The 13,593-nt window shown below is 28.2% G+C and overlaps 1 protein-coding gene across 2 annotated transcripts in view; it reads right to left on the reverse strand.

Annotated features, from left to right (window-relative positions):
• LOC111630999 (protein NipSnap homolog 3B-like) overlaps window positions 1-13,192 on the reverse strand; it is a 20,778-nt gene extending 7,586 nt beyond the window's left edge. Inside the window, exons 1-4 of one of the 2 annotated variants that reach the window (XM_023375179.1) lie at window positions 13,070-13,192; window positions 10,517-10,805; window positions 8,048-8,206; window positions 2,411-2,566 (exon numbers count right to left, since the gene is read on the reverse strand). In XM_023375179.1, the coding sequence (XP_023230947.1) occupies window positions 2,411-2,566; window positions 8,048-8,206; window positions 10,517-10,622 (421 nt within the window). In that variant the 5' untranslated portion in view covers window positions 10,623-10,805; window positions 13,070-13,192. Of the gene's footprint in view, window positions 1-2,410; window positions 2,567-8,047; window positions 8,207-10,516; window positions 10,832-13,069 lie in introns of those variants that run through there. The other variant, XM_023375178.1, reaches the window with a different exon arrangement.
• Window positions 13,193-13,593: the final 401 nt, after the last annotated feature.

Genomic DNA, 13,593 nt, shown 5'->3' on the forward strand with positions numbered 1-13,593 from the left:
TGCCAGCCCATTTCTACAAACAAATATTATATTTTTAATTGTGTTGGGATTGTCACCTGTGGACATTTTAAACTGTTTTACATATTCGTGCAGAGGCATAGCCTCTAAAGAAAGGTTGTCTCTGCAATGGAAATAGTTGTTCCTGGTGATTAGACATGGCAAGTAAACTTGGACTCGTATCCAGATGAATTTTATATTTTATTAAAAAAGGAATTATAGATGTAAAAGTAGTACTTTTTATCTGGTTTTTGATTTTACAATACAGACAATTAATGTATCCTTAGAAAGTTAATAAACATTTTCATTCTGTGATATACTTTGGTTCACTTGCTGTCATGAAATATTTGTGGAATTTGTTCAACAGGTCAGAGAAGAATACTTGTTTGGGTCATTCACCTACAATTAGTTGATTACTCTCTTTCAGAGAGTAATGAAATTGTTAATCAGAGAAGTCAGCCAAATTTTCCAATAGAAATCAAAAACACAATAACTGTGTAATAGTCAAAAAGAAGATTATACAGATATACCTCACCTTACATCAGTAATTGGCTCCAGGAGAGGCAACTTAAGTCAAATTTATTTGTCGCTAGGCTAAACCACAAATAACCATTCCTAGTTTCATATTGTATTTATAAGTGCATTTTTAATAATATATGGTTAATAAGAATCTATTTTAAGCTTACAAACAAATAAATTTTAGTTTTTAATATAGTACAGAAAAAAAAATCTAAATTTACGAATACATGTATGTACATACTTGTAAATGTATATGTTTACAATTTGGCGATGTTTACAGTACATTGCAGACTCTTTACTTGTGAATGTGGTTTGCTCTAAGACATTATAAAATATGATGATTTTGTAAGGTTAAATAACAAATACAGTTATTAAAATTATTTTGCAATAGTAGAAAATAAACAAATTTATGTTAAATTTACCAATATCGAGTGGCACTGACAACAACGCCAAACGGTAGATATTGGAACTACCATGGAAAATGTCAATATTGAGCTCTTAAAGACCGCTAAATAAGACACCACGGAGTCACAGATGCTTTTATATTTCATTCTCTAGGATTTATGACAATTATATTAACATTTACTGTAAATTTACATATTTTAATATGATTTTATGCACTTTTAATGCTTTTCTAGTGATATTACAACTTAAATATTTGTGGCGGACAGACGTAAAGTCGAATAAAATGACTTAAACTTGATTTTTATTTTTTCATGTATTTTTTTTGACAAACGGCGTATAATTGAGAATGACTTAACTCGAAATGACGTAACCCAAGGTATACCTGTATATAAAATCCTCTTATCTTAAATTTTTTACAATTAATATACTCAATAAAACTATAATAAACGAATTTCATAGAAAAAATTTAAACTTTGTATATTAAATAATAAAATTTTACAACTAATATATTTAAAAGTTATAATCATTTTTCATTCGATTGTTTTTCTAAAAAGAAATAATTTTATTAAAATATAAAATAAATATCAAGTTATTATATCATTATAGAGATTAAATTAAATCATTCAAAATCTTCAATTAATTGAAATTTGAATATCAAATAAATGAAATATTTGTCATATAACATATAATTTAAAATATTGACAATTCATTAAATATTTATTTTACATTAATTTATTTATAATATGTAATTATCAAAACTTGTAAATCAATTGTTTAAAGTACTATATAGTTATTTAACATTAATTTTAAATACTAATTACAGTCAAATCTTGTTTATATGTTTTTCAAGGAAACTAACAAATATATCTTACAAGTGAGGTAATATACAAATGAAATTATTTTTGAATTACTTTTAGAGTGAATATAGTCATTACAAAAGCAAGGCATGTCTCAAATTAACACTGAAAAACTGAATTTTCTCAACAAAGAATTTTCAATTTATTATATTTATTATATTCAATTTATTATATTATTATATTTATTTATACTATATGTATAATACATTTAAACAATATATAAAATGAAAAGTAAAACAGTGTGAAATTAAGTCATGTATTTTTAAAAAGTTTATCAAGTTTTGTTTATTTTTTTGTTTTTAATGGACTTGTCAGTCTGTTATGTGACATCCGTTGTCGCCTCCTGCCGAAATTCTGGTCACACGAAAGAATAAAGTCATCCTAAAGATTATCTCACACTGACAGTGAATAGTGAAAATGAATGAAAAAACTGGAAAGCAATTTTTATATGCATAGTGAAATTGATTCTTACTACAAAACATCGAAAGTAAAAATTTTTAATGTGTTAGATTGGTGAAGCAATTTGCTAAACAGGAAACTGTCAGAAACAGATTTATGTTATTTATTATTTACAAAAATCATACAACTGAGAAACATATAAACATGGTTCAGCTGTAATACAATAAATTTACCAGTATTATGATATCCAAAGATTGTCAAAAAAGCACCAATCAAGACAGATTTATGTTCTTCTACAAAAGAAGTTTTTAATTCAATAGCAGCTTTCAAACGATTGGTCCAAATAGCAGCATGACTGTTCATATTGAATATTTGCATCTCATAGATTCCTGAAATGAAAAAATAAAAATTAAAAGTTAAATATTATAAACAGAAAAAAAAACCTACATTTAATATGTTGTTTAAGATTTTTTCAAAATTTTTAACGTAACAGGTTATAAAACTTAGCACCATCTTTGTAAATATATAAACTGCAGTTAATTTCAAGAAACAAACTTTTATAAATTAATTTTTAATTAATAAAAGTTGATTTCCTAAAATTAGAAGCAATTTATTTCTTTAAAATTTTTATTGTTTAATTCATTTATATATTTTAATTTTAATATATTAATAACCATTAAATTTCTTTTTTTATTGTATTTACAAATTAAAATGTGTAAAATATTTGAAATATATTATGCACTAATGACGAGTAATGATTCCTAACTTGTGGTCTATAATGTCATAGACAAGAAGCCACAAAAAAATTCAAGATTTGTTTAGATAATTGTTCATATTTACTACATTTACTATAAACTGATTTAATTGTAATTATAACAAAATATAATAAAAATGTATACTAGCTACATACAAACATAGCAGAGGATAAAATATAAGTAAAATACAGCAAGTCCTTGTTTAGTATTTCCTCAATTAATGCTGCTTGAAGCCTAAAAATAAAAAAGCTCAAAATTTAAGCCGATTCAAATTATCATGGCATTTCATTAATTTGTATATAATACAATTATTCCCGAACATGAACCAATCAGCAAAAGATGGCAATTCATTGTAGCACTGTACTCTCCTTAAATTTATGTTTGTTTGGTGCAATTTTGGAAGAAATATAACATCACAGATGCCATTGGCAATATTGACTTTGCTTGACAAGAATTAACTGATAAATGACTTTGCTTGATAAGAATTAACTGATAAACAGTGTGTGGAAGAAGATATGGCTGGTGGTATCCAAGGATTCTCATGAGAAGAGCCTATTATTGACCAAATTGTCAACCTAATCAATGCAGCAAGACTAGGAGATGTAGATGAGAAGGATATTGAGGAGTTACTGCAGGTTTCTGATGAGAGCCTTACCAACGACGATCTTCAAGAACTGGCAGAACAAGGAATTCATATAGAACAGGAAAATAGTGATTCTGAAAACAAAGAACCCAAAGAATTTCTCTACAGATTTCCTTAGTAAAAGTTTGGTAACGATAACTGAAATCGTTGATCAAATTGTAGTGAATGATCCAGATTTTGAAAGGAGTGCAAAAGCAAGACAAGACATTTTGGACGCGATCTCTTGCTATCGACATTTGCTTAAGGAAAGAACAAATGAAACTACATTTATCACAAAAAACAAAAATAACTTAAAGTAAAATCTGTTTATTTTTGGTCAAGTGTTCCCCTTTCCCTATTTACTCTGTGTTAAAATGACCTCATTTAACGCCAATTCATTTAGCACTTTGTCATCTAGGAATGTATCCTCTGCAATAAGCAGAGTCTTACTGTATTTAATATTTTGGAGATTTCAATTTCTAAGATTCTCAGATGCGATGATGTCCTTTCTTAAAGAATTCAAAAAAATTTTTCTAACTTCAAAAGATGTTCACCAACTAAAAAACATCAGGAATCACTGTATTAAATTTCTTACTTTAGTTTTAACATGAAATATAAATATTTCACTCCAAAACCAGGTTCTCAGTAAACAGTATCTAAGTTCAATACAAATTTATGAGAGTCCTTTCATTATTACTAAATACTTTTTAAGCATTTAATAAAAGAATACATCTAGATAAAGATGAAAAATGAGTTAAAATACTGTAGTTACAACATTGCTAGAATAACTCATGATAAATAATGCTAAAAATGTTTTTGTATAATTTGTATTTAATCTTAATACAGAAAATCTAAAGAAATGTGTTCAGTAAAAGTTACAGATTGCATTTATAATTGAAAAAAGTTAAATCAATCACAAATAGGATGCTTTGTGGAAGACCAGATGCATTTTTAGTGATGGACAAGAAACGTGTGGGCAGTATTTGTAGATCTGGAAATACTTCAAGCCAATTGGAAATTTGGTAACAAGTGTTTCAATCTGACAATTTTTCTATGCTTGTATAAATTTATTTAAGGTTTATTAAAAATTCAATTAAAAATGGCTGACAATATTTTTACAAAGTAAAAAATACACAAAGAAACAAAAATGTATAAAGAAAATATATTAGATAGAAAAATGTCTTCACTTCTGCCCTTTCCAACCACCAGGAACTAACAAACAGTCTTCCTACTCCAGAGTCATAGCCAAAAATAAAAGATCATCTCTCCAAAGGAAGACTGTTTGCTAGTTTCTGGTGGTTGGAAAAGGTGGAAATAAAGACATTTTTGTATCTTCTGTATTTTCTTTAAATTGTAAATATACCATCTGCCATTTTAAATTAAACTAAAATGTCTTTATTATGTATTTTTTACTGTTGTAAATACAGTAGAGCATCGATTATCCAAATCAATTGGGAACTGGGGTTGTTCGGAAAATCGATGTTTTGGATAACCGATTATGTATGAAAAAATATATTAATTTATCCCATCTTGACATTTTTCTCCGTTGCGTGTCGCTTCGCGTTGAATTTTCGTCGATGTTAAGCCTAACGAAGACTATTGTATCGTTAAAAATTATTTTTTTATTTTGTACGAACAAAATAAATATATTGANTAAAATGATGTATAACCAATAAAGTTTAATAAGTTGTTATATCACAAATCAAGGATTTAATCTTGGTGTTTATCTGTTGCTTATCTTTTTTGCATAACACTTATTTTTTTGTATTTTTATCAGACAGGTGTAATTTTTATTTTTTTTTGTTTGTTTTTATAAAAAAAAAGTACTTAAAAAAATCTATCTATATTATTATGGTACCAGGTCATTATAGTTTGATCAGTGGTTATTGCATATTTATTAATAATTATTTGAATTTCATATATTGTTTGTTTAATTATTTGAATTTTGTATATTGTTTGTTCATTTAATGTATTTCTAGTATTTTATTACCTAAACAAAGGGTGAAAAACCTTGTAATAAAAATAAATAAAATATATTCAACATCTATATTCAAAATGTATTGATATTAAAAAAGAATTTAGCATAGTATAGTAATTAGCAAGGTTGAAACTGAATGTTGAGCAAGATTCCACTAACTATTCAAACACCACTGTCAAATTTCTAGGCTTACAGGAAAGCGGCGCTGAACACCTGACATACATGTTTTCACGTTTAAAACTTCAGCCTCAACCTCGCTATTATTGTAGACAAATCAGACAATTGGGTTGACATTTTAAATATACTATAAAAAAATCCAGTTATCTCAGAATTTTAAATTCAAATTGAAAACTATGATTTAAAAGAGTAACGTTAAATATGCTTAGTACCACTTTATAATTTTAATTTTATCCTGTATTAAATTTGAATACATTTGTAATTACTGTAGAATATTAAATTACATATATAAATTCACAACTATTCTGAAACAAATTAGGTCAAAGTATTAACTATTTTCATCACATTAATTTTAAACATTTTGTAAATATATCTTAATTTTTACTCTTTTTGTTTTTTTAGTATAAAGAAACAATGAATTTTTAANTATTGAAAAATATAAAAACAATAAAAAATTATACTTCAGAAGTTAATTTAGTATCAAAAACGTAAAATATTTGAGTAGCCCAAGACATAGCCAAAGATTGCAACGCCATAGCACTGGCGAAAATTTAAATTTGCTGACTGGAATTCTTTCGGATGATTGACTTTCGGATAATCGACGCTCTACTGTATTGTCAACCATTTTTAATTGAAACTATATTTTTAATTATTGGCTTGTCACCAGTAAACTTTTTAAACTGCTTTGCATGTTTTTGCAGAGATGTAGCCTCTAATAAAAGTTGTCTCTGCAGTGAAAGACTGTTTTTACTGGTGACAGGATATGATAAAAAGTGACTATATTTTAATTCTTCTACATATTTTTTACTATTATTTAAGGTGCGTTTCAGCTTATTCCTCAACAGGGCCAGAGTCAGACATAAACAAAGTAGATAATTACAATTCCCTAAGGTCCAATCTGAAAGGATCAATTTGTAAATCAATTTGTAAACTTTTATTGTTTTATATTTGAATTTAAGTGGTTAGAGTATAAAGCAAAAATTCTCTAAACGAATCAGCATTCAGGATTCCATTTATTGCCAACACCTGTAGAGTAAGGACAGAGGCAAGAATTCAATCAAATCAACCAGAAAATTATCAGTATCAGATTGTACTGACAGAATTCAGTATTGCATCATTTCTACTTTGTGCATTTGAATCTGATTACTAACAAGATATAAGGAGAAAAAAAAGTAAAAATACATTATAAAATTTTTAAGTAATATATATCTAAGAACTAAATTTCAGGGAAGTTTAATAAGTAAATGACTAAATGGCCAAGGCAGTTAAGGCATCAGCTTACTATTCTAGGAGAGAGTGCCGTTTCAGCAGTAACTGTTGGTTTTTGGGATATACATTGTCAAAATTTCATTATTTTTTTTTATTTCTTGTTTTAGCTAGTATTGTATGGCAGCATTGCAGGAATGGCATGAGGATATTTAAGGTGTGCAGACTGGCAACTTGATCTCTCTGGTTGGTGCACTGGTCACCTCAGTCTTCTCAGGAACTGCATGTGTGTAAGATCGAATCCAGGTGTTGAATTGTTGGAAGGACCTTAGTGTAAACCAACACATGTAGCCTACTTGTGAAATTTGTGTATATATTTTGTATATAAACTTACTTTTATGTGTTTTTTCATTGTCTCCCATTGTCTGTGGTAATCACACTCCTACATTCCTGCAATTATCCTCCTATGGATCTTTGTGAATCCCACAAGTCAAACTGTCCTGCAATACCTGCTGTCCCACTGTGGGCATGACAAAACCCACAATGGATATAGAAAAAAGGCCTTCTTAGTTCACAGGGCAGGAAGAGACTGAAATTAATATTTTAGTTCCATAGAACTAAAGACATTTATTATGTTTTGGATTCTACTTTAGTTCTTGTTAATTAGAGAAGTATTAGTTTTATCTAAATTTGTATTATTATCTAAAATGTATTATTAGTTTTAACTAAATTGTTAAGATATTTTTTAATTCAAAATTTTTCATATTAGATTCTATTTTGTTCTATTTTGTACAGATTTTTCTAAGGATACAATCCTAGTGCTTTGAAAACAGTGAGAACTAAAAAGTTTTTTAGCTTTCAATAATTTTTAAAATATTGGTTGCAATTGAATTTCTACTGGCAAGAAAATATTATCTTATTCCAATCATTGACCTACCATTGTACAAAATACAACTCTAAAAAAGCAAGTCAGCATGGAATCGAAAATAGAGAAAACAGGTAAATAAATACATTGGTAATGTCATGTCATCCAATATATTGGTCATTTAATTTGTATTCCAACATGCACGATATAACAAGTTGCTATTGTACTTTCTTTTAGCTATTACTATTAATATACTAACTAATTTACCCTTTTGTGATGGTGTAATTAGTTGGCTCCATGGCAATAACATCATAATAGAATTTTTTTGATCCATCCACATTGGAGCAGCTTTCTTTATAAATTCATTTTGCCATTTCTCATCTTCAGCTAGTGCTTTTCTCACTTTTGTACGATGAGCGTAATTATCTACATAACAAAAGAAAATTAATTTATTTCAATAACTGTTTCAATATAAGTTGTCTAATTCTGAAAACAACTATCTCCATCCCGAAATATATCTTAAGAGAACAATAGAGAACATTACTTGCATAATTAAGTTAATTTCATGACATTTTTTAGAACGGAATTAATACACCCAGACTTTGTATCAACATTATGTTCTTATAAAGCATGATGCAATATGAAATGATGGAAATCAAAATACAATTTTCCAGAAAAAAATATTTTAAAACATTGTAAATTAGTCATCACTTAATAAATAAAAATACAAACATAAACAAACTTTCGTGTAACTCAATAATTTTATGAAGATGTACTTTACACAATATCTGAATCTTTAAGGTTTTGAAATTGTGACACCTTTTTTCTTCAAATAACTTCAGATAAAAAAGCCGTTTAACAGACTTTAAATAAATTTCTTCAAATTTATCAAAGCCTTAAAAACCTTTAATATGCAGTCTTTTTATTAAATCTTCTAACAGGAAAACCTTAGAAGATTTAATAAAAAGACTGCATATTAAAGGTTTTTAAGGTTTGGTTGTTTGTAAGTGCAGTTAGAGAAGAGTTTAAATTTATCTAGTCTGTTAATCAGCTCCTTTTTTATTCTAGTAAATTTATTTGTACCAACTGATTTTATCAACTATTAATCATGTTACTTTTAAACTTCTTTTTCATTCATAAAGATTATTCATAATCTATAGCTTTTCATGCTATACCAGCTTTCACAGATTTCTTAAATGTCACAAAGGAATCACTTTTCCCAAATTTGTTTTGTTAATACAGGGTTCTATGGCAAAAGCCAACAGTTTATCATAAAGTTCCTTCAAGCAACATTTGCTAATTATGAAAATTTTCCAAGAGTGTCCAGAGTTGTTTTGCAATTTAAAAAATGGCAAAAAAATTCTCAAAAAAGACAATGCCAACCAATAAAATGGTCCAACAAAGATGAAATAAGGATTGAAAATCATTCTATCAAAATGCATGTTCACAATTTATTCACTCTTCTAAAAGCTAGAAAAGTTTTCCATTGTAAATACCTCTGTAAAATTGTAAATGGTTTCATTGATCAAACTCAAGGGTTTTGAGATTGATTTTAATGTTTGAAGTTGGTTGTTTAAGGACTTTTTTAAATTGTTTCTAATTTGCTGTTTGTAAAGTCAATTGCATTAACTTTTTCATTACTCATTTCTTCTATCTATGTCATCTATGTCACTGTGAGGTCCAGTCACATTCAATGATGTAGGGAATATGATCAAACTAATGCTTAGATTCGAATGTTATACTTCTCATTTGACACTTGTGGAGATGAAGAAATTTGGTGCTATAAAACTTCTTTGTCACATTTCCTGTTTGATGTTTACATAAGGAAAGGAAAGTGACATTGATATAAAACTTTGCTTTTTACATAATATCTGGTCAGAAATGAAAAAGAAAATACTTTCTTGGGGGAAGGTGTAGCTCAGAATCTTGTGGACACAGCTGCATCCTCCCCAAAAGGGAAAGAGAAACACCATTTTCTCTAATTTACAGCCTATTGCTTGAGAAAGTGTAACTGAACCCTTTGGAGAGAGTTGGATCCTTATCAGAGGTCAAATTTAGACCCTAGCAACAGGACTGGGCCCAATTGGAAAGGGAGAAGAGGCAGACTACAACCAATCTGAGTCTGAATTTTGGGAAGAATTTTATAAAAATCCATGTTCTCAAGGTCCTTCACATCTGGCTTACAAGCCCAAAAGAAATCCATTATTTTCTTCCAAAAGTGACTGAGCATCTCTATGTGGTCGTATCTCCCACAAGAAGACCCAACAGTTCCTGGGGTCGACCATCTCTCAGAGAAGGACTGATGGAACAATTTGATTTCCTTGCTCACCTTCATCCCTCACCACAGTGGACTAGAGTTGGAGTTCAAACTTTGTTTCCCTTCCTTATATGTATCATATAAACTCGTGCAGTGGGTGTACGCTCTTTTAATTCACACTCTAAACGCCGCATATTTAACGTGCTTAGTATCTGTCGAATTCTTTGGGATGATAATAGGTTGATAAACCGGTTTACTAAGCCAAGCAAAAAAGTTTTTTTAGACAAATTATAGTCTCTCAAATTTCAAAACTTTGCCATAATACAAACTACAATTTATATAGCCTGAAATGTAACCCAAAAGATTCTTAAAAATATTTTTGGAGACAACTGATTTCAGTATTAGATAACATATATATTATCTTTTAAATTTACTCATTTTATTTTCAATTTTTCAATATATGTATATTATAAACTTACCATATTCCCAAATATGAACCACTTCATTCATACCACCTAATTCTGATGTCCAAAAGCCTGCTAATTTTGAATGGCTTGTTCTTAAATGCATTAATTCTTCAGTCATTTTTACAAATTCTTTAGTATTTTTTGGATAGAGCGTGTAGGTTCTCAATTCATAAATTTTCCCTTGTGGAACAGTAGAATCTTCTTTAATATTTCCATATTTTTGTAAAGGTGGAACAATATTTCCATTACTTAATTTACAAATATTTACGTTCTGATAGATATTAATGCGAGTTGACAGAAACTGTTAATTAAAAATTTTTTAAACTTTTTGTTTAATAATTTTAATAATAATTAATAAATTTTTTAAATAATTAAATTAATTTTAATTTTATATTAAAGTGTAAATATGAAACCATAATAATCTTTAAATAATTTCCATATGGAAGTTATAGAGTCGTCCATTAATTACATGTATAGTTTTTGACACACTCCCTCTTTTTGTACAATGATATACTTTTGGCAAACCTCTTCCCCTTTAATTATGTGTACAAAATTCATGCACCGTCTGACATTGAAGAAATGATTTAAAAAAACTTCTGCAAATACTTTCTAACTGAAACTTTATTCACACAACTAATAAGTAGGTTTATAAGAACAGATTAATACATTCCTAATACAGATATACCTCGACTTACGTTGTTCCCGATTATACATCGTTTGTCAAAAAAGTATATGGAAAAATAAAAATCAAGTTTAAGTCCTTTTATTCAACTTTACGTCTATCCGCCACAAATATTGTAGTCGTAACATCACTAGAAAAGCATTTAAAGCACATAAAATCATATTAAAATATATAAATTTACAAGTATGTACTATATTTACAGTACATGCATTCGTAAATTTAGATTACTTTTTTCTGTACTATATTAAAAACTAAAAATTTTTTGTTTGTAAGCTTAAAATAGATCCTTATATTAACCATATATTATTAAAAATGCATTAATAAATAAAATACAGAACCGGGAATGATAATTTATGGTTTAGCCTAGTGCAGGGGTGGCGAACCTGTGGCACGTAAGGAGAAATCATCTGCACGTAATGTATCATACGATTTCTGTCTTTTTCAATCATCTTTTCGGTTTATCACCTGATCATCCTTTTTTTCAATCAGCTTTTTTACATTTATTCTAATTAAAGCGTATTCGTTTAATTTCTTTAAATATCGTTATTCGAAGTCTGAAACTTTGGCACGCATAAACATCTTTAAAGCTAAGTATGCTTACAATATGGCACGCGAACGTAAAAAAGTTCGCCATCCCTGGCCTAGTGACATATAGATTTGGAGACAAGTAAATTCGATTTACGTCGTTTTTCGACTTACATCGCCTCTCCTGGAACCAATTACCGACGTAAGGTGAGGTATACCTGTACAAATAAAAAAGGTCCCTGTATATAATAAATTACCTTCCCTCCCAATCATATACAATAATGTATTTTTTACATGCTTCTTAAACTGTACATGTAATTAATAGACAGAATCATATAAATATAAGTTTATTTTACAAAACTTCAAAAATACATAAAATTAATTTAGCAAAACCATATTTCTAAATGACAGAAAAAATATTAACACAGTGAACCATTAAAAATACAGAGTAATTTGAGCCAGACCAGTCTTGATTTTCAAATATATATATAAATTAGCATTTAAATACTCTAAACTCCAAATATACTGTCCAAATAAACTCCAAAAACACCTAAATTTGAATTTAATGAATTTAGGTGTTTTTAATTTAATTATTATTTTGATTTTTTTTTGTAAAGTTTTAAATATTTAATATTTCAATAATATTGAAAATTAGTTTTCACGATGTTAAAAACTGAAATTCTTACTAACAATTGTTTTCAGATTTCATTTAATTTTAGAATTTTAAATATAATCTTATTTGTAATAATGCTGATAAGGAATTGTTTCTTTAGTTCATAGATCTTTAAATCCTTCCAAAAATTTATAATTCCTAGTAACTTAATGTTCATGTAAAAATATTAAATGTATATATGTAAATGTCATGCCAGGGTTTAAATTATTCATGTAAACGATATACAGATTCACATAAGTGATGTTTGCTTTTATATATTATCAACAATGGGCTATTCATTGGTGCATTTCTCCTACCCCCCCAAAAAAGGGTATAAAATTATCTCAGCTCCTATTACAGATAAAACTACAGTTCCATTTGTAAAGCTGTAGAGCAGGTCAAGATTAATACATTCCATATTTTGTTAAATTAAAATGAGATAAAGAGGGCCTGCAATATACCCCCAAAAATTTGAAGGGTTGTGTAAGTTTGGTTTTCCTGTAGTGCTGTACTGCTTTGTAAGTGCTTGATTCTCAAGTAGTTTGTATATATATACATATATAAATGCAGCTGTCAGCAAAGAGTACATTTTGTTTCATTAAAGATATCATAGGACAAAAAGAACACTATAATTTGGAATCCCATTAAAATGAGCAATTTTTTATCATATTTTTAATTTATTTAATTTAAAATATATGTTCCCCACCTCAAATTAGATGTGCCTTGCCCCTGTACACCATACTTTTCCTGTTAGCAATAAAGTTGTGCAGGTCATCTATTAACTGCTTTTAGGGAAAAAGTTTTGAATTGAAATAATGTGACTTTCAGTTTTCATCAGAGGTTGATATATAGTTAATTGGGACCTCATGCCCCTAAGGCTTCCATATCTAGTCTCAGATTTCATCTATCTAACTTCATTCTCAAGATTAAGAACAGAGAGTGGGAATTTATAGGTTATAATTTTTTCAAATTGTAGCCCAACAACAACATAAATTTGTGCTATTCTTTAAATTCTACAGGTTCAATTCAGAATCTGATCAAATATCTATAAGCCCTATCCATATAGAGGGTGTATCAGAATGACGTTTTAAAAATTTGGGGGATTGTAGAGGATGAAATTTTGAACATTTTGATATAAGGAACCCATACCGGAAATGTGATATAAAGTTTCTACAGCGGTAGGAAGTGCTTGACCACCCTTCACTTTGGTAGCTACACTTCCGTTCATTG

This window comes from Centruroides sculpturatus, unplaced genomic scaffold (genome assembly GCF_000671375.1).
Source record: "Centruroides sculpturatus isolate CEXI.00-Female unplaced genomic scaffold, Cexi_2.0 scaffold687, whole genome shotgun sequence".
Classification (NCBI taxonomy): Eukaryota; Metazoa; Arthropoda; class Arachnida; order Scorpiones; family Buthidae; genus Centruroides; species Centruroides sculpturatus.